At 44.2% G+C, this 24,240-nt stretch overlaps 3 protein-coding genes across 3 annotated transcripts; 1 reads left to right on the top strand and 2 right to left on the bottom strand.

The window, feature by feature from the left end:
• On the top strand, positions 4,346-6,363 carry LOC8083941 (transcription factor JUNGBRUNNEN 1). Its single transcript, XM_002466317.2, has 3 exons — positions 4,346-4,748; positions 4,976-5,295; positions 5,540-6,363. The coding sequence occupies exons 1-3, from the start codon at positions 4,496-4,498 to the stop codon at positions 6,077-6,079; spliced, it is 1,113 nt and encodes a 370-aa protein (XP_002466362.1). The 5' UTR covers positions 4,346-4,495; the 3' UTR covers positions 6,080-6,363.
• LOC8083940 (protein JASON) lies at positions 7,260-10,263 on the bottom strand. Its single transcript, XM_021458145.1, has 7 exons — positions 9,944-10,263; positions 9,740-9,806; positions 9,504-9,592; positions 8,810-9,024; positions 8,027-8,642; positions 7,867-7,949; positions 7,260-7,766 (listed from the first exon to the last, which is right to left on the bottom strand). Exons 1-7 carry the CDS (start codon positions 10,064-10,066, stop codon positions 7,667-7,669), a joined length of 1,293 nt encoding a protein of 430 aa, XP_021313820.1. The 5' UTR covers positions 10,067-10,263; the 3' UTR covers positions 7,260-7,666.
• On the bottom strand, positions 11,390-14,118 carry LOC8084163. The gene is made up of 2 exons (XM_002463755.2): positions 13,750-14,118; positions 11,390-12,069 (listed from the first exon to the last, which is right to left on the bottom strand). The coding sequence occupies exons 1-2, from the start codon at positions 13,952-13,954 to the stop codon at positions 11,735-11,737; spliced, it is 540 nt and encodes a 179-aa protein (XP_002463800.1). The 5' UTR covers positions 13,955-14,118; the 3' UTR covers positions 11,390-11,734.

The raw sequence follows: 24,240 nt of genomic DNA, 5'->3' as shown, positions 1-24,240 counted from the left end.
TTTCGAATATAATCTTGCTTGGTCCTCCCGATTATCTACTCTCGAAGACGTACAGAACCTCTTTCTTTACTGACAAGTGGGCCCAGTATATTAACCGCAATAAGGATCAAATCCCTCCATCCTTAAAAAAAACAATTTTAGCTATGAACTGGACAAGTGCTTATCTAGATTCATAATTAGAAGTATATATTTTTTAGAATAAAGGGAGTAATAGTTCAAAGTGATATTATATAAGAATAAAAGTGAAGTATATATTGACGTGCGAACACAAAGTTAAAATGTGCCCTTGTGGTTTGATTTGTGATGAGTGATTGTTAACGTGATCCACGATCTAGGTTGAGTTGGTGACTAACCATTGGCGTGAGTTGGGTCGTGCGACATGTCTCTTGGCTTGTGGTGTGCAGGTGTGGAGCTTGAAGGCGGTGGTCGACGACGAGAAGAAGGTCAAGTAGAGACGTTTCGTGTCGATGGACCTGGAGCGGTGAAGGGCGGACATGAGGCTTGAACTGACGGACCAGGAGGCCGGGTGTCCAGCCACAGTGGCTGACATCTGGGACATCGACAAGTGCAAGTATAGATGGGAGTGACCATGTTGACCAAGTCAAGACAACGGACGTGCGAGTCGAGCGAGACTTAGGAGGACTCGGTGGGCCGGTTGGTCGAGGACGGCGATGACACGTGTCGAGTGGCGGGAGAAGTGTATGAAATATGCTACTCGTGGCGGGTTTTGCGGGTTTGGGCCTCAAAACCTAGGCAGAAGTTCCGAGGAACGGACGACACGTGGCGGCATCGAGGAGTTGACGTCGAGGCTAAACTACCTCATGAAGGACACGGTGGTCGTCGGATCTAGGTTATATCGATTTGGACTAGAATGCCCCTATAGCTAGCTAGTTCGCTGAAAAATATTCAAAGGTAATTGGAGAATGTGTAATAAGCCTATAAATAAAAAAATGTTTGTCCCCAACCCATCTCACCTCCTTCATTTTCATTTTCTGTCATCCTTTCTAGGATTTTCCCCTACCCTTAGTCTTCTATGTGAGAGAGAGGTCCACAAATCCAAGAATTTGTGTATGCACTGAGATTCATTTTAGGAATGGAGGCCTTAACCTCCTTGTGTTCTCCGGAATTCGATTTGTGAGATGCTTTTGTGAAACGTATTTGTGTTCTTCGCGTTCTTGCTCTTTCTCTCTTCTCGTTCTAGCCTTGATTCGTTGTTTTGAGACTGATTTGATTTGTTCTTTTTGCGTTGGCTTAAGCTATGACGTGAGTTGAGCGTTTCCACCGAAGAAAATCAACCAATTCCTCACGAGCTCATAGATAAGGTTGATTTTGTGGCTAGGTTTCAAGAAACCCATTTTTTCTCTTTCTTTCGATTTCTCGTGGATTGGCTTTAAATTGGGCGATGATCTCCTAAAGGGACCTCACCTATTGACTTGTGACCATGTGGTTAGTAGCAATTGGTTCTGATTTGATAGCTCAACAATTGGATTTTTGGTTGGAGGCAATTTTCGGAGCTCCCTGTTCTTGCTGATTCGCGACTCGCGGACAGTCCGCCAGTGAACCGCGGACAGTCCGAGTGTCGAGGACAGTTCTGCGTGGTTTCGGGTGTTTCTGGTTTTTTGAACTGTGGACAGTCCAAGAATTATTCGTGAACAGTCTGCCGTTCATTTTTTCGCCAAGACTCAGAACTGGTCCAGCAAGGTCGCGTTTCTGATTTTTGAAATGCGGACAGTCCGGGGTACTGTAGCGGACAGTTGCCACATCCAATTTTGTGCAGTTCGATCCGTTTCTTTGAGAGTTTGTTTCTATCGGTGCTCGAGTACTTTTTGGTGTGCCTAATACTTCATGTGTGGTATCTTGCTACCAATTAGCACGCGTATGTCATGTTCTTGTGCTTTCCTCAAGTGTGTGTTGTTTTGGAGGTTTGAACTTGGACAGTGGCTAAATATTTCGAAAGAAATTTGAGGCTCTCATAAACCCTCTTCTAGTCGCCATTTCTGGTCCTTCATGATGCACCATTAGTACAGACAAACCAGAATATCCATCAATTAATATCTCGTGCAGTCGTGCTAACTGCCAAAGGTATTCCAAATTAGAATTTGTTTTATAAGACTAGTCACAATGGGATTTTCAATTGAGTTTTATTTGCAATAAAAAAGTTACCACATAGACATTTTTTATGACATGATAGTGCATTTAAGAAGAGAGAGAAGAAATGAGTTTCATCTCTTAGAATAGTTACCAACTCTCTATGAATCTTAAAATTAAATGCTTTTGAAATTATAGACTGAAACTCCCCATTGAAAGTGAGTGTCTCATCCTAATTTTATTTTATTTCGCATGATATGGTAGTCTTAGAAAAAACGCTATGAAATCACCACTAAGACTGGCTAAAGAATAATTACAGAACTAGGTTTTGTTGTTATAGCCAAACTGCAAGAATATGTGTCCTACGGACAGCAGAACAGCCAACATGCCATTAATGGGCATTTTGGTTGTTGATACTTTATTGCTATTTCAGTTAGTTTCCATTGGAGTTTAGAGGCTCTGTTGGAGACCTCCAATATTGATAATATGTACTCCTAAGTCCTAAGTTTTCATCATAATCAAGTGTACTATATGTAAATGTTTTTGTAGAAAACTGCCTAAGAAATTAAAGGCCGCTAGCGATATGATAAACGTCAACTCTCTCTATTTATTTCCATTTGATCTATCCAATCAACTTATGTACTACTACCTAGTAATAGAAACATGTCATTTAGAATAAGTTTTAGACACATTTAAAACTACAAACATTGAGACCTTATAATTGTTTTGTTTGAGAATATACAATTTAGATGTGTAAATTGCATTAAAATATTTGCTACTTCTAATAGTTTTGAAGGGTGAATATTTTTTTAAAAAAATAGCAGCAAAGATATCCACTACTACAAAATCAATTTTAGGACACAAGGTGTTTGATTAACAAAGGCAGAGTTGTTGTCTACACTAATAAAACATAGGTAGGTTTTTGCATTAAATTTCTCTAAAAATTATATGCTCTCTATTAAATTTTAAGAAATTCGATCTAGAGCCAATCATTTGTTTGGATCTATACTAGCAAGGATTATATTGAATCTAGATTATCATAATAGTGATGATTGTAGAAGGAGGATTCTTGTTTAAAAAAATTTAGGTTTTGGTTGGATCTATTCCTTCCGTTCCAAATTATAGGACGATTTGACTTTCTTTTATATATATATATATATATTGCTTTAACCATGTAGATATAAATATAGATATAGTGTATATCTAAGTACTAGCAAAATCTATTTATCTAGAAATGCAAAAAATCTTACAGTTTGGAATAGAGCGAACGAAATAGCTAAAGATTAATTATTATAGGTAGTTGAAGGTATTTTACACCCATTATCTCTAAATAGTAGGGTGAAAGTGGAAGTTGGATTCTCGTAATGTGGTTACAGTGATAGTGATAGGATTATAAGAATTTATCCCTACAACATCTGTGTGTTTGAATCTCATTCTCATAATATAGTGATATGGATGAAATCAATAGACCCTAGTGTATGTAATGCGTAAGGCCCCTCCTTCCGTTATTACGCACCTTCTAGAAGATGCGTGCCTGCAACCGTACGCGTTATTATTGTGCTCTAATTTCTTCAACCATGACTTTCAGTACCAAAATGATTCTCTAATCGTGTCACAATGACTAGCGTGCAACAATGTCGTCCTGATGTTTCTTTGTCCACCTGTCAGTGTTGCAGCTTGTGATCAGATTCAGTTCAGTTTTAACTCGTTAAACTGAATAAGATACAGTACGGATCATCCTTAACATTATATTGATACATTAACTAATCTCTAATGTTCAGCCTAACTTTGTACAGTCCCTTTGCGTTGTAATATGTAAGATATTCATTAATTCTTTTCCCTTCAATAGGGGACCGAGTCAAACACTATGAGATCAGCCCCTTTTGATTTCTCAGCAAACTTACACCCAGTGACTTGGACGTGGCAGTCACGAGCTAGTACTAGTGCTGCATGGCTGGCTGCCCTTCCCAGGCGCCAAGTTGCACGTACCTTTAATTTCTCACACAATGACACAAAACCAGATCGAAGCAGCATTCGTTGAGCTCAGAAGGGGGGAAAAAACCCACAACCAACCTGTGCAAAGTAACAGAGACTATAGTAACAAAGTGTCATCAGTAGTTGCTGCCTCTCAAGATTCGTCAAGATGGTAAGTAGTACAATTCAAACATAGTGACTTGGACCAAATGAATGACGTCTTTTAAGACCATGTCGCCACCCTTTATAAATATAAGACATGGGAGGAGCATGAGCAACTACTGACTCCTCCCCCCTTATCTCCTTGAGTAACCATCTAGAAGACTGCTAGCTGCATCAGGAATATATACATATATACAAACATATATGATCGAACTACTACTCCTGGCGGAAAATATATTGTACGTACACAAGTAGAAAAGATCGATCGATCATGGTTGCCAAGGAGTTTGGAAGAGAAGCAGTAATAAGCATGGAGAAAGTTAAGAGAGACGGAGAGGCGCTCATCGCTGCCAGAGCCGGAGACGAAGAGGAAGATGATGTGGTGCTCCCGGGGTTCCGGTTCCACCCGACCGACGAGGAGCTCGTCACGTTCTACCTCCGCCGGAAGGTGGCGAGGAAGCCGCTCAGCATGGAGATCATCAAGGAGATGGACATCTACAAGCATGATCCATGGGACCTCCCTAGTAAGTGTTCTAGCTTGACTACTCATGCATATAAACATGCTGAATTTCTTCATCTTTTTATTTTTTTTATTAGTATGTGATGTCCAATTCAGATCCTTAGCACGCAATCCATCATATATCTCGTACTGTAAATGATTAAGGAACCGGAGAGTAAATTTTATTGATGCATGCATGTGTAGAAGTTAAACTGAAATTGCTTTGTAAATAAACTGATCATTGATCTTCAGAGGCAAGCACGGTTGGTGGAGAGAAGGAATGGTACTTCTTCTGTCTGAGAGGAAGGAAGTACCGGAACAGCATCAGGCCCAACAGGGTCACCGGCTCCGGCTTCTGGAAGGCCACCGGCATCGACCGCCCGATCTACTCTGCCGCTGCCGCTGGTGCCGCCACTGCAAACTCCGGCGAGTCCATCGGGCTCAAGAAGTCCCTCGTGTACTACCGCGGCAGCGCCGGCAAGGGCACCAAGACCGACTGGATGATGCACGAGTTCCGCCTCCCGCCGGCCGCCGCCGCCGCCACCGATGCCTCCCAGAGCATGCAAGAAGCTGTAGGTTCCATTAATTCTAATTCCACCAATTCAATTAACACGGCATTTTCATATATGGATGCATGCAATTGCAATTGCAATTCCACCAAGCGACTAGTTTTAGTTTTGATTTCCCACGCGTCACGTGTGTGTGAAATCACAATATCATCACGATGCACTCCCACACATAGATTATTCCAAAGCACGTGAAAACACGCTGCACTACTGTCAACTCTGACATGGTTATGGTGCTCTGAAAACGCAGGAGGTGTGGACCATCTGCAGGATCTTCAAGAGGAACATCGCCTACAAGAGGCAGCCGCAGCAGCACCAGCAGCAGGCGTGGCGGCAGCAGCCGGCGGGCAGCAACGGTCCGCCGCCGCTGCTGGCAGAGTCCAGCTCCAACACCGGGAGCTTCGAGTCCGACGGCGGTGGCGACGAGTACATGAACTGCCTGGCAGTGCCGGCCACCGCTCCGGGCGTGCCCCGGCAGCATCAGATCGGCAGCATACTGAACGGAGGAGGTGTCAGTGTCACTGGCAGCAGCTTCTTCAGAGAGAGCGTGCATGGCCAGCAGTTCCAGGGTCAATGGCTGAACCGCTTCCCTGCGCCAGCAGCAATAGAGCAGAAACCGCAGCTCCTGGACTCGTCAGCGATGACCATTGCGTTCCATCAGAACGATCAGAGCGTCGCTGCCGCCGCCATGACGAATGATCAGTGCTACAAGGACGGGTACTGGGACGAGATTGCAAAGTTCATGGAGGTCAATGATCCAACAGTACTTTACGACTGTAGATACGCTTGATCAATAGAAAGTTCAGAGCTCAGAGTTCAGAATTTCAGAGTAGAGAGACCCAGGTACCAAGGGTGCATGAGAGACTGGCATGCAGGGCCTGCTCCTCCAGTGAGGCCGCTAGTCAGTTAGATTTTGCCCGGCAATGTGCCCAAAAACCCCCCCACCCTTTTGTGTTCATTATTCTGATCGGATGTATACAGGACGTGTTGTGACCAATGTATGATTTGTGTGTGCACTGGCTAGATTAGTACCAAAATAAACATATGTTTCAGCCACGAATCATGACTTTGACACATATTGAGCTCTCTCTGAAACCTTCTTTGTCTCTAACGCAGCAAAGCAAGCAATCGAAAGGCAAACCATTTTGCTCATACAAGTAGCACACCTGTATTATTATTTTCACTCCTAGTCACTTTCAGATATGAGTGAGCCGAAGATACAGACAACCTAGACATCCATGTTGCCACTCCTAGATTGATCTCATGCCCACAAGTCACTCAAAGCTGCGCACGTGATGCATCAGCAATGGACCATTCATGCTTGCGTCCACAGTTTAGATATTCTGATGAGATACAGGTTTGTCATTTGCGGACAAATAAAACACCTGTGATTTGGATGGCATAAACAAAGGATGAATCAGTTTCGACATTTCTTGTGCTGACCCTCTACTTTGACCCTTGCACCCAAAAGGGGGGTAAGGCCAATGAATTGATCCAAGCTGATTCAAATGTTTCGTAACCACTAGAAGCATGAAAGCGGACACAAATTTACTTTTTTCATACATCTTATCTGAACAAGTGAATGCCTAGCCTAAGTCACTAGCATGAATGGGTGTAGACACCATTCTGGAGGCTGAAGTGATTTCCTAGATGACAAAACAACCGTCTTTAAATTCAATACACAGTACCAGCAATAACACATACAGGAGACATTCAACCAAATGAAGCATTTTCCATGATACAGTACCATCAGGAGGGACTATAGTATTGATGTGTTCTTATCAATGTGTTTGGATAATGAAGAAGACAGACAACCTGATTTTACGGCCTCTCTGACCAAAGAAGCCAGACATTTTTTGTTCAGTGTCAGAACACAAAGATAATAAAATGACCAAGCTAGAGGTGTTAGACCAGAACTACAGAATCAATCCCAAGACAAGGGCAAAAAGGTATATTTTCAAGTGTAAAGGTGACAATCAAGAAACAATATTTTCCGCCACGTGGAGTTCACGAGAATTTGTTTGCAACTTGTTAAAGTAAACTGGAAATATGTGCTCATTTCCAGTATGTGGGCTAAGGTGCTGTGGGGGACAACTAGAATTGTAGAATGAAGCGTGCCTTTCAGTCAGGAATCCGATAAATAACAGATACCGGTGCAAACAAAACTGAACAACAATATTTGTGAACTGCAGCAGCAACAATACTAATGTTATTATATCTTAAACAATTGAGTTACGCACAAACTGAAACACCACATCCGGATGCTACCTACTAAAGGACAGAGGGAAATAGGGCTGTGCAAATGCCATCAATCAGGAGGGTGATAGCAGAAAACCATTATACTGAAAGCTTGTGTGACTCATGGCAAGAAGAATTGTCATGCATAAGCAGTAGCATATAGACGATTAGATCCAGCTGTATCACTCTCCTCACCTTCCACTCCTAAAAACTGAGATGTCTTTCCACTCGAACAACTCCTGTTACAGCAAAGGATGAAAAAAATTGTGTCATTAGAGATATACATAATTTGAAGATAATGAAATATAATGCAAAGTTCAAAGAAAAAAACTTACATACCTTTCAGAGAGCAACTTCTCTTCAGATAAAGCCTTCTCAAGCCTCTCTTCAAATGGTGTTGCATGCCAACTGACCTTTTGATCCTGCCCATATTATAAATTATTTTAGGTAAGTCCATTTTACTTGAATGTAACTATAAAGAAAGAGAAGCAGACTTTACTTCTTTGTACTTATTCGTTGAATTGGGAATGCCATTTCCATCCCACCATTTAGAGTTAAAATTTTCTGGCTCTTTATCTTTCCAGTGTGCTGCAACCATTCCAATAATAGGTCTATCCTCATTTGAACTCTTAGCTGAATGAGATCTATCTCCTATCACAGCATCATCTCTGAATGCTTTCTTAGGATTTGGAGGCTTCAACCATTGGGCTAAGCTTGGGAGCTCCAGTTCTGAAGTATTGCTCTTCAGTAACTTCTTTCCGGTGACAGTTTTCGGGGACTTCTCCACAGATGTTGTATTCATGCTCACTCTTATCTTGTTAGAAGGTGATACAGAACCCTCAGAGCTCTGGAAAAGTGAACATTCATCGGATATTGAAATTTCCACAGAGACCACATGATCACTCTTTGCACACTTTAGTTCCTCTGATTTTTCAGGATGAATAAAATCTTCTTTTGAAACCCCACACTCTTTGAAATCCTCAGCAAAATCTAGAGGTTGGTGTTGTTCTTCACCCTGCAAACAAGCCTCGGTATTGTTCTCATTTGTTGACTCTTCCACGTTATTTGCAAGGGAAGTAGCGGAAGTCTGCAACTCATCATTTGTTTTTGAAGAACTGCAATGATGGCGCACAGACATCCAAGTGTTAAGCTAGTTAAGGTACTACTTACTACAGTAGAGAAACTGAGATAGAGAGTAGTGTAACATCTTCAAAAGCAGGAATGTTAAGTTTATTCTTGAGTCATCCTACTAGTAGTAGGAAAAGGAACAGAGTTTGCATACCTCATTGCATCTGGTACAGTGGAGCTCTGATGAGACCTTGAAGGAGTTTCACATTTCTCTACCTTCGGTGCTTCCATGATATGTAGATCATCAGACATAACAGGAAGACATCCTGAATGTGTTTCCTTCTTATGAACACAATCTGCATCTTTGAGTGCTGTTTGGATGTCATTTGTAGTTTGCAGCAATGCACCACAGCTTTTTTGGATAATGGCCTGTTATCATGGAGGTAAATCAGTCTGCAGCACCCAAGACCATGTGGTGTATGCTATGAGCTAACAAATGGAACTCACTGCTATGCTGCTACTATTGCTTAACTCGACTGCACATAACAATACATATGAGAAAATGACGTGGTTATCTACGACTTTGAGAAAGCCACAATTAAAAACCGCATGGCAGAAAATAAATTAGCATGTCCGTGTAACACCACAAGCATTCCATGTGTGTAAACACTTTGAAGGAACATGTTACATATAATGAGGAATTGAAGCAACAAACGGAAGTCAGCAGGACCCATAATTAACCAAGGATTCTCTACTGCACATGCTGGTCCTAGTCAAGTAAACTCAGCTGAACTGGAACCATGAGATACATCGGTAACCAGGCGCTTTGAGAAACGAACAACAATCAGTGAATCACAAACGATAAAGGGGTAAATCAGCGTCGCTCCAGATTTTGAGAATGACCGTACCTGGGACTCAAGCTCCTGATCCATCCCCTTCCTCTCACCACTCTGGTCTGGGCATGAGCTCGCCGTCTTGGCCACTCTCGATCCCTCATCTGAACCAAAACAATACGAGGCAGCAACACCAATAAATAAATAAATAAATAAATAAAAACAGAAACAATCACTACCATTCAACTCAACAAATGAGCAAAGGACAGTACGGAACGGCAGATAACAGACTGAAAAAAAAAATCGGGCACCTTCTCGCTGGAACACGGCGGAGAGCGCGTTCCTCGACGGCGGCCTGGTCCTCCTACCCGCGCCATCCTGACGAACAGCCACACAATCCGGCAGCGTTAACCAACCGCGGCTCGCATTCCACCCCCACTGACACACAAATCCGGGCCTCGTCCACGGCGACGAAGGCGCGGCAGATTCCGCTAGCACGGCGCAAGCAGACCAACCTGGTGGCTCGTCGTCGCCGTCGTCGCGGGGGCCAGGGACGGATGCGCGAGCTGGCCACCGGCTCCCTTCGCCTCGCCATCGCCGCCGGACGCTCGGAAGCAGCCGAAGAGGCACCCCATCATCCCCCGCTCCTCCTCCTCCTCCACCGCCCCGCCGCCGCGCGGCCTGGATTCCGCTCGCTTCGACTTCGAGGAGGAGGAGCTGAGCCGCGCCTCGTGGCAGCAGCAGAGAGGAGGAGGTTTTAGGGGGAGGAGGAGGAAGCAGGTGGGAGTGGGAGGGGTTTGAAATTTAAAATGGAGGCAGGGGAAAGACGGTGGCGAAGACGGAGGCCGAGGGAACAGCCGAACAGGGAAGGAGAGAAAGCCAGGGCGGAGTCAGCGGAGTGGGGGTGGGACCGTGGGAGGACGGCCCGACCCGGGTACCCGACCGGGCCCATGTCCCGCTCTCTGCCTGCGCGACTGACTGTGCCGCATGAGTGTCTTTTATTTTTTATAAAAAAATGATAATTTTAAAAATTAATTTTATTAATTCAGTGGGAAAGGTTCCAAAAAAAAAAAAAAACAGTGGGAAGGCTGGGGCCTGGCCTGGACGCCTGGGTGTGGCCGCTGGGATCTATTGGCTATGGAAGGGAAAAATTTTAGGAGGCCATAAATTGTTGCTGCTGGAAATGGAGTAATGCAGCAGTGTGTTAATGCTGGTGGATACGCTGACCTTATATTCTTCTTCAAATCTTCATTTTTGACAAGATATCTTCTGCTTGGGATTGAATTTCACAAGAAATTGTTCGATTGCATCGATTCACAGAAATTTTCTAGCTAAAAGCATCTCAAGAGCATCTTTATATCCTTTATTTATATTTGATACGAATAGATATTTTGATGATAAATTACTCTTTAACAGTTTTATTTAATTAGATCTTCAGATATAGTCGTCATCTATTTTGGATTTTTCTCGTTAGCCAAAGATAGAGAACAGAGTTGACTCTCTAGATTACATACAAGATATAGAGAAGTTGTAAGAAGGATGAAAAGATATAGAGAACATCTTTTATTCAAATAGCTCTATTAAAAAAAGTGAGTTTAAGAGAGACATAGAGATGCTCAGCTGCCAGGTCAATACAATATGGACGAGACAGCAAGAACTATGATGATGGGAGTTTTTTTTTTCCCCATGCTTTGGGCCTGTTTCGTGCACGGATGCATGGACTGAGGACAGGCACATTGATCAGCAGGCCTTTTCTGCGTGGGTGTTGAGCTTCATTATTTGCATTGCACAGACTAGCATAATAGGCCCTGATATCAAAGTATCAGACCATATCACACTCAGTCCTCACAAATGGCAGTTTCAAATCACAACAAAACCCCAACTGCATTATCAATAGGAGGACGGTGAAACCATGTGAACCAAAACGGCAATTATCTACAGAAGGGCTAATGCCAGCAAGATGAAAGAACTTAAGAACATCAGACAATTTCTTCTTTATTGCCACCACCCCCAGACAATAACTTTTCTCCTTTTAGAACATCTAGACAATAATGAACAGTGTCATCCTATGACCATCCCAACACACATCAGTGTTCACAAACAGCAACGAAAGTAAACTACAAACTGAATACAAATTTACTATGGACAAGGAGGCCCTTGGCTTGTAAAGAGAGTCAAGTGCTAGAGTCCGCTCAAACAGAAACCCATTTGTTTCCACATCATCTCGAGCTCTTAGTGGGTTGTATTTGCAATGTGATCTATGGTACACATAGTATACAACCCCATCCACAAGGGTATTTGATTTACTATAGGTGTGCCTTGGTATTCTCGGGTTTCCATCCTAGTTCCCGAGCCCTTTGCTCCCACAAAGAAGTCAGTTTCTTCTGTTGGACCAATGCTACAGCTGACTTCTCCCTAGCTTCTTCACAGGTATCCATGCCTGAGCTGCATTTGTCAGCCTCCTTCTGATACTGTGAAGCTAATTTTTTGGCCTCGAGCAACTTAACATCAGCCTCTTGCTGAGCTTGTGTTGCCTCCTCTTCTCTCTGCTTTAGTTCTTCCACAAGCAGCTCTGTGAAACTTTTTTCTGTCTCTTCACCAGATGCTCGACTCTTGACCCCCTTGAAGTGTTTAGCACAATCTGAAAACATGAAAAGGCACCAGTTTCAGTTAAAGCACAGTAATCAGAAATTGAATAGTATGGTTAATTAAGGACACAAAATGTTCAAAATAACTCCACTTTGTCATGTATGTCTCAATCAAAGACATAATCAGTCCCTTACGTTTATTGAGAAGATAATTCAAATATATCATGGCATAACGATGAAGATCTACTTTGAGATATGGTATTATTGTTATGTCTAGCTATCAGCACTGCTTCGATATGTTAGTTGTGCATAACATTAAAATGCACATAGAACAAAAAGGAACAAAGGACACATCACTTGTCAGCTGAAACTATTCTGCAAGATAGTGACATATAACATGAGTACATACTAAACAAAGAAGACAACGAAAAAGGCGGTAAAAGATTTTTTATGTTCCATGGCTAGCATCTAGATAGTGACATATAACATGAGTACATCAAGGTAATGATTAAACCAATTTTTTTTTCTTTTGGAGGACGCTTGAACCTCTTATTCAAGTTGCAAGATATGTAGGCCAGTTTGACACTTAAGTGTTGGGATCAACTAACAAGTTACAATAGCACAAACAAATGAAGTCCACAACAGGTAGATTCTAATTTTAATACTGATGAACTCATGGTATACGTATCTAACAGTAATTATTAACAATACAACATGGGCCTCATCCGTAATGGAAAGCCTGGGCAAAATACCCGATACCCATTACCTATACCCGAATTACCCGGACCTGGACCCAAATTACCCGAACCCGAGGTACCCAATCCTAAATTCAGATAGCGATTTTGATTACCTGAAATTAGTTTGGGTAATTCGGGTAATATCCCCTGGTACCCAAACTACCCGAATTACCCAAACATTTTGTCTGTCTTTGTATTTATCATGTGTTGTTAGTTAAACATTAGAACTTATCAATTTATTAGAATATAATTCTTTTTGTTTGAACAAGTGACCGTAATATATTATTCTCTACAAAGTGCTATTGAAATTCTATACAGATTGCTGCTGAAATTATATATAAATTGCAGTTTTGTGTAGTTTGTTGTTTTCTGAAAATTCGGGTAAACCGAAAATACCCAAACCCGAATTATTGGGTACCGAAATTATGGGTAGTGTTTTTTGAGACTAATATCAGGTAGCAGTTTTCATTACCCGAATTTTAAATTACCAGAATTACCCAACCCGAAAAAATCGGGTAACCCGAAAGCCCAGGCTTTTATGGAAGTACATGATGCAATCTTTTCAGCTCCATCCATCTTGTTTGTCTAACTGTCCCTACAAACTGAGTTTCACTAAAAGAAGATGTTGTTTTCCCTCAATTTAGTTCTGTCTTGAGTATTGGGTGAAAGAAATCGAATCTAATCTTAGCATGTGGGTTGGAAATTTGAGCAAGCAAGCTTATCTTTGCTTGTGAAACAAAAAAAAAGGGGCACGGATAGGCCTAGAGATAGCCGGCTAATTTATAATATCATTACTCAGTTGCCGAGCCGAAGTATCATCCACTGACCGTAAAATGTGTTGGGATAGTAACTCGCTGCTGCTAAGTACTGCTCGCACGCGGTGCAAGGACAACAACAAAAAAGCAAAGGAAAGGACAATCAAATCGTGCCGGTCGGATCTAAGAAGAGCGGCGGCGCCAAGATCTGAGGAGGCAACGAGGGGGGACGGAGGCGCACCTTCCGGGAGGTCGAGGAGCGGGCGCGCGTCGCAGTTGCAGTCGCAGGCGGGGCACGCGGCCGCCGCCGTGAGCGCCTCCGCGGCGTGCCAGTAGAGCTGCGGGCCGACGATGTAGGCGGCGAGGCCGAGGCCGAGCAGAGCCACCAGCGCGGTCACCAGAGCCGGGCTCGGGCCCCACGCCGACGACGCCCCGCCTCCCGCCATTGAGCAACCGCGCGAGCGGGTGTGGGGGAATGGAGTTGGAGCAGTGGAGAGGCAAGTCGCCGGTGCGGCGCGGTGACGGGGGTTAAAGGAGTCGGGGGGGGTGGGGACTGGGAAAGCGGGGAGGAGTGCATGTGCATCAGTGAAGTGGAAGTGGAGGCGGAACGGACGCGCGAGGGGAGAGTGGAAACGGGCCCGAACCTGTGGTGGTGGTGGCTGGCGGCCTGGTGGGTTTGGCGGAACCCAGGCTGACCGACACTGCCGCTTCTTTGGGATAGATCTTCACGGCTTTGGCTCTACAAGCCTGTTGACCGCTCTGGACACAAGAAACAACCTTAACTAATCTGTACGCCGAACGTACCGAGTAAATTCCATTCCTTTCAAAAGCCCAGCCAACATACCATTCTCCAAACAAGGCGCCCTGGAATCCAATTATCTTCCCAGCCACTGATGTCCAATGCAATTAACAAGTCACGTTTCAGCACATCCCGTCTATACAGGATTGATCTCTACGTCACCGATCTTCGCCTTTTTTTTTATAGTTGCTGTAAGGAAATCACATGATGGATAACACAAGGTTGTTTCTTGTGCAGCTGCAGCAGGTGGTTCCGAACAAGGCGTCAAGGAATAAGAGTTTCTTTTTAGCCAATGGCGTAAGTTTTTATTTATTTATTTTTTTTTACGAAAATCAGAATTTAGCAAGTTTGTATATGAGTCTATTTATATGGGCCTATGCAAACGCCGAATGGATTGTTGATTGTCTTTTACCAGATCAGCACTCGTTAATCCTTATGCTCGGTGGGCCCTCACGGCTGGCCCAATCCCAAAGTCCAGAAAAGGGGGGAAAAAAATGCTGCGCCGGCCGTGCCACGGAACTCCGAGCCCAAAAGTGAAATTTTTGCAATTTGGCTCTTTTCTGAAACTTTTTTTGCGAAAAGACCCCTAGCGAAACAATTTTCAAAAATAGACCGTTTCTCGGCGTTTTATGACCTTACGCCGAGGATTCGCGTCTCGGCGTTGTGTCAGTTAACGCCTAGGTTATGCCACGTCATCGACGACCTTGGTCGTCCAAAACATGTGGATGGGACCTCGGCGTCATCTCAATTGATGCCGAGCCGCGGATGTCGGCGTTAGCTCTCGGCACGCCGAGGTCGGGGGCGCGGGGTGGACGGCCCATTTTGGCCTTGCGGCCCAAACAGCTCGGCGTTCTGCCATTTAGCGCCGAGCCACTGACCTCGGCGTCAGACGACTCAACGCCGAGGTCTGGGCTATACAGAGCCGCGCGCGGCCTTCTTCCTCCTCTCTCCATTCAGTCTTTCCTCTTCCCACCTCTCTCTCTCTCCTTACCCCGCCGCCCCCTCAAACCCTAGCCATTAGGGAGTGGCTAGGGGCCCAAATCAGCCCCTTCAAGTTGGTCCCGAGGTAATACTCCTTCCCCTCTTCCATTCTATCCGTGTAGATTTTGCTGCATTGCTTGTTTTCATTGGAAATCCTAGGATGAAGGTGGTGGTTGTTCATTTGGTCATTGTGTTAGGGTTTGTATGAGTTTGATTGAAATGTACATGCTTTGGTGTTGTGGAGAACGTTAATTAGTATGTTGTTATGTTCAAACCTTAATAGGTATTGCTTTTATCATTGTGTTAGGGTTTCTTAGTCATTGTTATTTGTTTTTAATGAAGTAAATATTTATATGATGATATATATATATATGATAATATTTCAATGTGTGATGGTTGTAGATGGATAAATTAGTGAGGTTGCATCATGGAGGCCGTGTTGTTAGGACAAGAGATGATAGTGTCAAATTTGAGAAAATGAGTGAGCAATTGTTGATTTTTGGTGAATCGCCCACATTGGCCCAATTGTTAGAGGAAGTGAAATTAAAGTTAGGTAGGAATGATGTGGATTTTGTTCAGATTCAAGGCGTGATAGATGTTGGGTCGGCAAATGGTCCACGTATCAAGCGTTTGTTGCCAATATCAAGTGACTTAGAATGGACTCATTACAAGGCGGTTGTTTTGGCCTCTGAAGTCCGTTCTTTGGATTTAGTTGTTAGCAAGGAGTCATCTGTAAGAGTAGAATGCCGACCGTCCCCCGCTCGCGTAGATGTCGGTCCTTCTTTGGAAGAAGAAATAATTGTCACACAACCATGGTATGGTGATAGCCAAGTGGTAGTATCACAGGAGCATGATGAATATGGTGGTGCTGAAGGGGTAGGTTTTCCCGAGCATGGTGTTGGATGGGCTGAGGACGATAGATATGCTGAAGACAATACAATGGAGCATAGAGATGTCCAGGACAACACTGACAATGAGGACAATGATGACTCATATCTAATAGGTGACTCAGAAAAGGGTTTAGATGACGCTAGTGGTGATGATTCCATTGATGATGACCTTAGTGATGAGGATGATCTTAGTGGTGAAGAAGAATTTGGCGATGCTCGGACCACCAATCGATTAGATATCGAAGTAGATGGAGATGATGAGATATTTGAGGATGTGGCGGATGTTGACTCCGATGACGATCGCCCCGTTCGTCGTCTCACTGAAAGGGAAATAGAGATTTTGAGGAGGGTGTTGCCTGATAGAGAGCCTTCAATTTGTGATTTCGAGGACCTTAGCCATGGTCATAGGGCTTTTGCTGATGGTGGGCTAAACGAGAGCAGCATCCCTGATGTTAGTGTTTGTCCCATCATACGCAAGGGTTTATTGTTTGCCACAATGGATGAGTTGAAATCATGGTTGCAAGAGTACTCAATTCTCCACCACCGTCCATTTCGGGTGATCAATTCATATAAGGAGAAGAGGTACACCGTGGCTTGTGAGGAACAATTGTGTCAATGGAGAGTATGTGCTAGGAAAACAAGGGCAGACAAATGGAAGATTACCTCAGTTAATCAACCACATACTTGTGCTAGTGCTGACGCAGAAGACACTCATTTGCAGCTCAACTCTAGGTTCATTGCAAGGCAATTGTGCCCTATTGTGAAGCATATGCCAACCATAACGGTGTCCGCGTTGGTTGAGACAATCTTCCAACTATACAACTACTACGTGAAGTATGGAAAAGCATGGAGAGCAAAGCAGCGTGCATTGGAAATAATATTTGGTAATTGGGAAGAAGCGTATGAGCGCCTACCGGTAATGTTGAACGCAATGAAAGCGGCAAATCCCGAGACGCACTTTGAGTACGTGCCTAAGGAAGGTGAATCAAGGAACGGCCGGGAGGTGTTTGGTAGGGCTTTCTGGGTTTTCGGTCAGAGCATTGAAGCATTCAAGCATTGTAGGCCCGTTGTATCAATTGATGGCACATTTCTTACAGGAAAGTTCGAGGGCACAATGCTTATATGTATTGGGACAGATGCCGAAGACCAGCTTGTGCCGTTAGCCTTTGCCATTGTTCGGAAGGAGGACACCGATAGTCGGTGTTGGTTCCTTAGACTCGTTAGACAAGTTGTAATCGGCCCTGGACGTGATGTTTGTGTGATATCCGACAGACATGCTGGGATTCTGAATGCTGTAGAGGAGGTGATCCCTGGTTATGGGCAAATACATCATCGTTGGTGCACAAGACACCTTGCTCAGAATCTTATACGACGTGACCACACAAAAGACAACTTCAAGTTATTCGAGGAGGTTTGTAGGCAGCAAGAGGTTAAGCTATTCAATGAGAAGCTAGAAGCTCTTAAGTTAGCTACAAATGATGATGGTAGACAGTTTTTGAGTGACTTGATGCCTTCAAAGGAGAAATGGACCTTAGCATACGACACATGTGGTTCGAGATGGGGTTTCATGACAAGTAACATGGCAGAGATGTTTAATAGTCTTCTTAGAGGTTGTCGTGGGCTGCCTGTTACCGCTATTGCCTCATTCACTTTCTACAAGCTCAACTCTTGGTTCGTTGCGCGGAAGAAACATGCTAGATCCCTATGGTTGCAAGGGAAAACTTGGCCACTTCTAGCCACCGAGCAACTAGCTTTCTCTAAGAGAAAATCAAAGCGACAGAAGGGTTCATGTTTTGATCCAATAAGACATGGCTATGAGATTCTTGAGGGAGGAGGAACCAACATTGGTGGAGAGGATCGAGGCGCCCGAAAACATAAGGTCATAATCAATGAAAATAGATGCACCTGTGGGAAACCAAGAATATACCACAGGCCTTGCTCTCATATGATCACAGCTTGTCGTCTTAGGCGTGTCGACGCTGAGATTCCTCCCCGTATGGCCGTGGAGTTCTCATTGACAAATCTAAGAAGTACATGGCACCCTCAATTTGAGCCATTTCTAGACGAGAGCCAATGGCCCACTTATGATGGACCCAAGTACGTGGCTGATTTAGGGTTACTATGGAAGAGTAGAGGCCCGAGGAGACGGAAGCGGTTTAAGATGGACATGGACCGAGCTACCAAAGGTCGGTCCACTAGTAGCAAGGTTGGCACTCATTTTGTAGAAGACATTGAAAAATCTCGTTGCTCTAAGTGCCACAAGCCGGGTCATAATAGAAGGAAATGTCCACAATTGATAAGAGAGGAGGTACTTTTACGTAGTTTTTACATGTGTTATAATTTCCACAATTGTTAAAATTTCACTACTTTTACATGTGTTATACAATTGTTTAGGTTTCCTTTTTTAATTTACATAATATGTCTTATTTATGTAATGTTACTTTCATACTAACTTTTTGTTCTCACTTATGTTACAGTATGGATCGAACCTTGCTTGACCCGAGGTTCGATGAGAAACATCGAGCTCGGAGGATCGAGGATGGAGAGGTACCCTTCTTTTACGACTTGTATTACTTGTATTACTTATTACTTCTTTTCATCCATTTTTCTTTCGAATAACTTTTGTTTGTTTCTCTTTGTTGTTTTCATTGCAGGTGCTCCACTGTTTGAGACCCATGACCCACGAGGCTGCTACAAGCATGGTGTACGATGAGAGGTACACGCCCCTATTGAAGAGGGCCAACCTTGCTGCAGTCGCTCGTGTGTGCCGTCGCGGTACTCCACCTTTCAACCCAGCGGCGTTGACAGCTTTGATCGATAGGTGGCGTCCTGAGACACACACCTTCCACCTTCCTTGTGGAGAGATGACCGTCACTCTAGAGGACACAGCCATGATCCTTGGAGTGAGAATCAGAGGTTTTCCAGTGACCGGAGACACCGAGTCCGAAGGGTGGGAGAACCGAGTGCATAACTTCTTGGGACGTGCACTACCAGAGCTTGAGGCAGGGAAGAAGAGAAGGAGCAGCGGGGTACCACTTAGGTGGCTTCGAGAGCAGTGGCATCAGTGTCCACCAGACGCTGATGAAGCCACAGTGAACTACTACTGCAGAGCATATGTTCTTCACATGTTCGGTACGGTTCTCTTCCCGGATGGCACTGGAGACACGGCTTCCTGGATGTACATCCCGTGCTTGCAAAATTGGGATGACGCTGGGAATAGAAGCTGGGGCTCAGCCATCTTGGCTTTCTTGTACCGCCAGCTGTGCGAGGCTTGTCAGAGGGCTGGAGGTACACATTCTACTATGTCTGGGTGCATGACACTTCTACAGGTACATAATTTGAGTCTTTCCTTTCACTTGCAAGGCATTAATTTCATGATAGACCTATGATACTCAGTTCTTCTTCCTTTTGAATGCAGATTTGGATGTGGGAGAGGCTTCCTGTTGGAAGACCACATAGGATGCAACAGCCACCTGCTTGGTTCCCGGAAGGGGACACAATCGTTGCTCCTACGGTGGCTCACCTCTACGAGCGTACGAGCGGGGTGTACCACGTGTCCCGTCACGCTTACATTAGCTACACCAATGAGATGGACACCCTTCAACCACAGCACGTAAGTCTACCAGCAATTTATTTGACTTGTAGCAATCTATATGGACATAGTACTCAATGCAGTCGTTGTTTTCAAGTTGAGTGGAGACCGTACAGGAGGGAAAGGATCCTTGGCTTGGCACTTAGCACAGTGTGCAGGGCGGATGAGGATTTGTGGACTATGAGGTGCCCCCTCATATGTTTCTACGCGGTCGAGTACCACCTCCCGCACCGTGTCGCCCGGCAATTTGGTAGGCTCCAACCTTGTCCACCGGAGGACTTCTCCACGAGTTGGCAGCTACATAGGTACCTCGCTTAAATTCTCAAAGTTGACTCTTCCATTTCGTTAATTCTAATGGTCCTTGTACTAACCATTTCCTGATTTGACAGGTTGAATCGTCAGCGACAGAAGAAGATTACGAACTGGCAGGCCGAACACCAGAGATACATTGATGAGTGGCTACGTTATGAGCAGAATAACATGAGAATTCATGCCGTGCACCGCGACAATGCGTTCAATGAGTACCTCGCGTGGCTAGGGCCAAGGACAAGGTTGTGCTTGAGGCCTGCATGGACGGAGCAAGACATCGCTGACATTGCTAGTGAAGATGAGGGCGACAACCCCTACGATGAAGCCACCAGGACAGGCCGACAAGTTGAGATTGCTCCTGTGCTGTCTAGAGCGGTTAGTCCTAATGTATTTGTATTTTGTTGACAGTTGTCTATTGTCAAATGATTTATACTCATAGTATTTGTGAGCAGGGTACCGAAATCATGAGGACAGTCGCTGAACAAGGAAGGACATTGATGATCCCTCCAGGTGCTCCAGATGAAGCTAACGAATTACGAGCAGCCCTACAGGTAATCCAATATCGAGCTCGTATATATTTGTTCGCCCGTATATATTTGTTACCCAATTATATTATGTATTCCATGCAGCGTGCAATGCATCGCCTGCGCAAGGTAGCCGCCCGCCTTGGTTGTCGACAACCCACCGGCGTAGTGGAGCCCCAACAGTTTGGTGGAGCAGGCGGCTCTGAAGGAGCTGGCCCGTCTACCACGCATGGAGCTGGGGCTTCTATAGAAGTTGAAGAGGAACAAGGACAAGGAGAAGGCGAGGGTTATGGGGTTGATGACCAAGAAGAGATTGGCATGTCACAGCTGGGTGATGCTCCACAAGGTACGCAGGGTGCCTCTACCTCTGGACGTCCACAAAGGGCGACCCGACCTATCGAGAGGTACACTCCTGGTTCCCACGCGCTGCCAAGGGAAAGGCGTGGTGGTCAGCGTCCACGTTAGGGTAAAAACTTAAACCTTTCATCCTACATGTTCCTTCGTTGTCCCATATATGTGTTCCTAAGGTGCCCCCTACATCTTGTTCACAGGTCACAATATGGATCAGCGGCTTATTTTGTCTTCAACAACTTTGTGGATGGCTAGACAATGTCAAATGAACTATGTGCAAACTCTATGTGTGAACGCCAATTAACAATGTGTAATTAACTCATGTATGGACTATGTGTGAACGACTATGTTATGTGTGAGCTACTCTAATATCCAATCAAGTATGGACTATGATTGAACTTGTGCGTTCATGCATGGAATATGTGTCGTTTATTTATTTACATATGTGCGTATATAATTTGTATTACTATGTGACTATGGTTTTCTATTAACAATTTGTATTACTTTGTCAATGGCTAAAATATTTGGCAAAAATATATAAAATGCTGAGCCAAGACCTCGGCGTTTATTCATTTAACGCCGAGGTAGGGTTTAGGGGGCCAAACCTGGCCCTCTCTGAGTTGGATGTGCTCGACACGCCGAGGTAGCCAACCTCGGCGTGCACCTAGGCCACGCCGAGCATGAGAACTCGGCGTTTATTCGTTTCACGCCGAGGTAGGGGCCAGCCCTGGACCTTCCTGGGTGCGCGGTGGTGGCCACGCCGAGGTTGCCAACCTCGGCGTGCAGCTATATCACGCCGAGCCTGATGACTTTTTTTAACTTCGCTTTACATTAATTTTTTAGTTACCTTTTCTAACATATGGTAATTGGACTCATTTTTAGTTACTACTATTTAGTAAATTTTAATTTTACTTAAGTATTTACAAATTATAATATATACAGATTGTTTAATTAGGTTTTACTTTTTCATTTGTTTGGAGACCAAACTATTAAATTTTCCTTTATAAATTAACTTATTTAATAACTTCAAATTGGACTCATTTCCCCTCAACATGTACCACTAATGGGAGAAGCAATCCATGGCGTCGCACAAAAGTCCTCAACATACATAGACATGTACCACTAGTTCGGACTAGCACATAAAGAATCCATTACATCCTCAAATATTATGGACCTCTAACCAGAAACGTAGCCAGGTAGCAAATCGTCGTCGTCGGACTCACAAGCCTCCACCACCACTCCTTTTGCCTTTTCCGCCTTTTGCCTGTAGTAAGCAGCCTCAATTTCATCCACGGCTTGTGTTAACCATTCATCGTCCTCCTCCTGCTCTACCACCAAATTCTTTTGGCTATAGTAAGCAGCCTCCGCCTCATCCACGGCTTGTGTATACCATTCCTCCTCCTCATCCTCCTCCACCTGCAACAAAAAGTCCATAGCGCGGCTGGTTTCACCTGCATTGTGCACATGTACATTATGCTCTTGTTGAGCCATCTTAGAAGCATCATGCTCAAGCACAAGTTTGGCGAGAGCGTCCAATTTTGAGTTGTCCTCCTCATCCATGTTGTCGTCCGCCTCTTTGACTTCATCCTCCTTCATCTTCTCCATAGCTATCTTCTCCAAATAACTTGAACGAGCCACATCAGCGGCCCAATCTCCGGTGCATCCAATCTCTTTAACAATGAAGTAGCAATTGTTAGAAAAACAAAAGACATGAAACAGACATTAAAATTATTATTACTTACTAGCACACAATCTTTTCTCTAAACCCTTCATTTCGTCATACTCTTGAAGTACAACTCTCCAAGAGTTCTCCTCTTCTTTTTGCTTGATACCTTCAAGCCTCCATTTCTCCCACATTACTTTTGCGGGGCTGTTGTGACGGCCCTCTCTTGCTTCACGACGTGCGTCTTCTTTGTAGTACTTCACATAGTTGTCCAACAGCTGGTTCCCGCAACGAAGCTTAATGCCTAGTGCTTTCTTTTGCTCGCAGGTTTGGTAGAAGTCTCTTTTCCCATGCCAATACTCCCAGTCACATTTCCTAGTGCTCTAATGTTGAATAAGAAATGATAATTAGTAAGAACACATATTGTTGTTCTAACACTATTGAAAAAACAACAAGAGCTCACCTCATCGTAGTCTACCATATGACCACAAAAATAGCCAACTCCTAGTTCGGAAGGAACTAGGCCGTAGCTAGCCTCAACACCACACTTGCACTTAACCGGAGGCGCTGGGGTAATAATCCTGTCCTTCTTTTTCTTCTTTTCCTCCGGCCAATGAGACTTCGGACCATATAGCCACTCTCTAAAACGACACTTTTCCATAGAATAATCCTACCACAATTGAAAATCAATGGACTTCGAGCATACTATATAAATTACTTGTAAGAAACCAAAAGTGGTATACTAGGAAAAGTGACTTACTGGATGCTTGTTGGGACACACAAACTCAGGACCGCGCGTCTGCTCTACCATAGCTCTGTCACCACAAAAGCACTTAGGAGGGTCATCAAGGCGTCTTGCCGTAGCTACTTCCTTCTCCTCACAAGTCATCGGTGGGGGGTTTGGTGGTGGCGGCACCCAACGTTTGAAGCGATCACGTGGAAACTTCCCGTGGCAAATACCCGCAAAAAGCAAGAACCGTGGGTCAAACTTGTCGGGGCCGTCGATCCACTGGAAGAAGAAGCACTTCTCATGGTCCTAGAAAAACAAACAAATAAATCATGCAAAGCGTTGGTGCAACCATAACCTACATTTTGAAAATTCAAACACAATTTCATAAACTTACATTGAATTGGCCACATGTGTAGAAACACCGTGCAGCGGTGTCAGGATGCCTAGATTGCATCACTTCTGCCGGCTTATGACAATCACAATTTGGAACCGGGAGGTCCGGAGGTACCGGGGCATCCACACAAGAGGCGTCCGCATATAGCTCCCTCGGTCGACCGCGTTTTTTCCAATACTCTACTCGATACAGGTTCATCATCTACATAAACAAGTGTTACTATAACTAATGCCACATCTAATAGCACCAAGACATACAACACTAAGAGAGGACATGAACCGTACTTACTAAAAAGTTAACAAAGTGGCCCAATGCACTAAAGAGTAGCAAAACCCTAAAGAGTAGCAAACCCTAAACCATAATCCACAACATACAACACTAAATGAGGACATGAATCGTACATACTATACCATAGTAAACACGCATTTGAGTCAAATACTCATTGGATAAATGACATTTCACAAATGACATGAACCAAACCATTAATGACATATTCTAT

The sequence above is a fragment of the Sorghum bicolor genome, chromosome 1 (assembly GCF_000003195.3).
Source record: "Sorghum bicolor cultivar BTx623 chromosome 1, Sorghum_bicolor_NCBIv3, whole genome shotgun sequence".
Taxonomy (NCBI): Eukaryota; Viridiplantae; Streptophyta; class Magnoliopsida; order Poales; family Poaceae; genus Sorghum; species Sorghum bicolor.
This window is presented reverse-complemented; position numbering and strand designations above follow the sequence as displayed.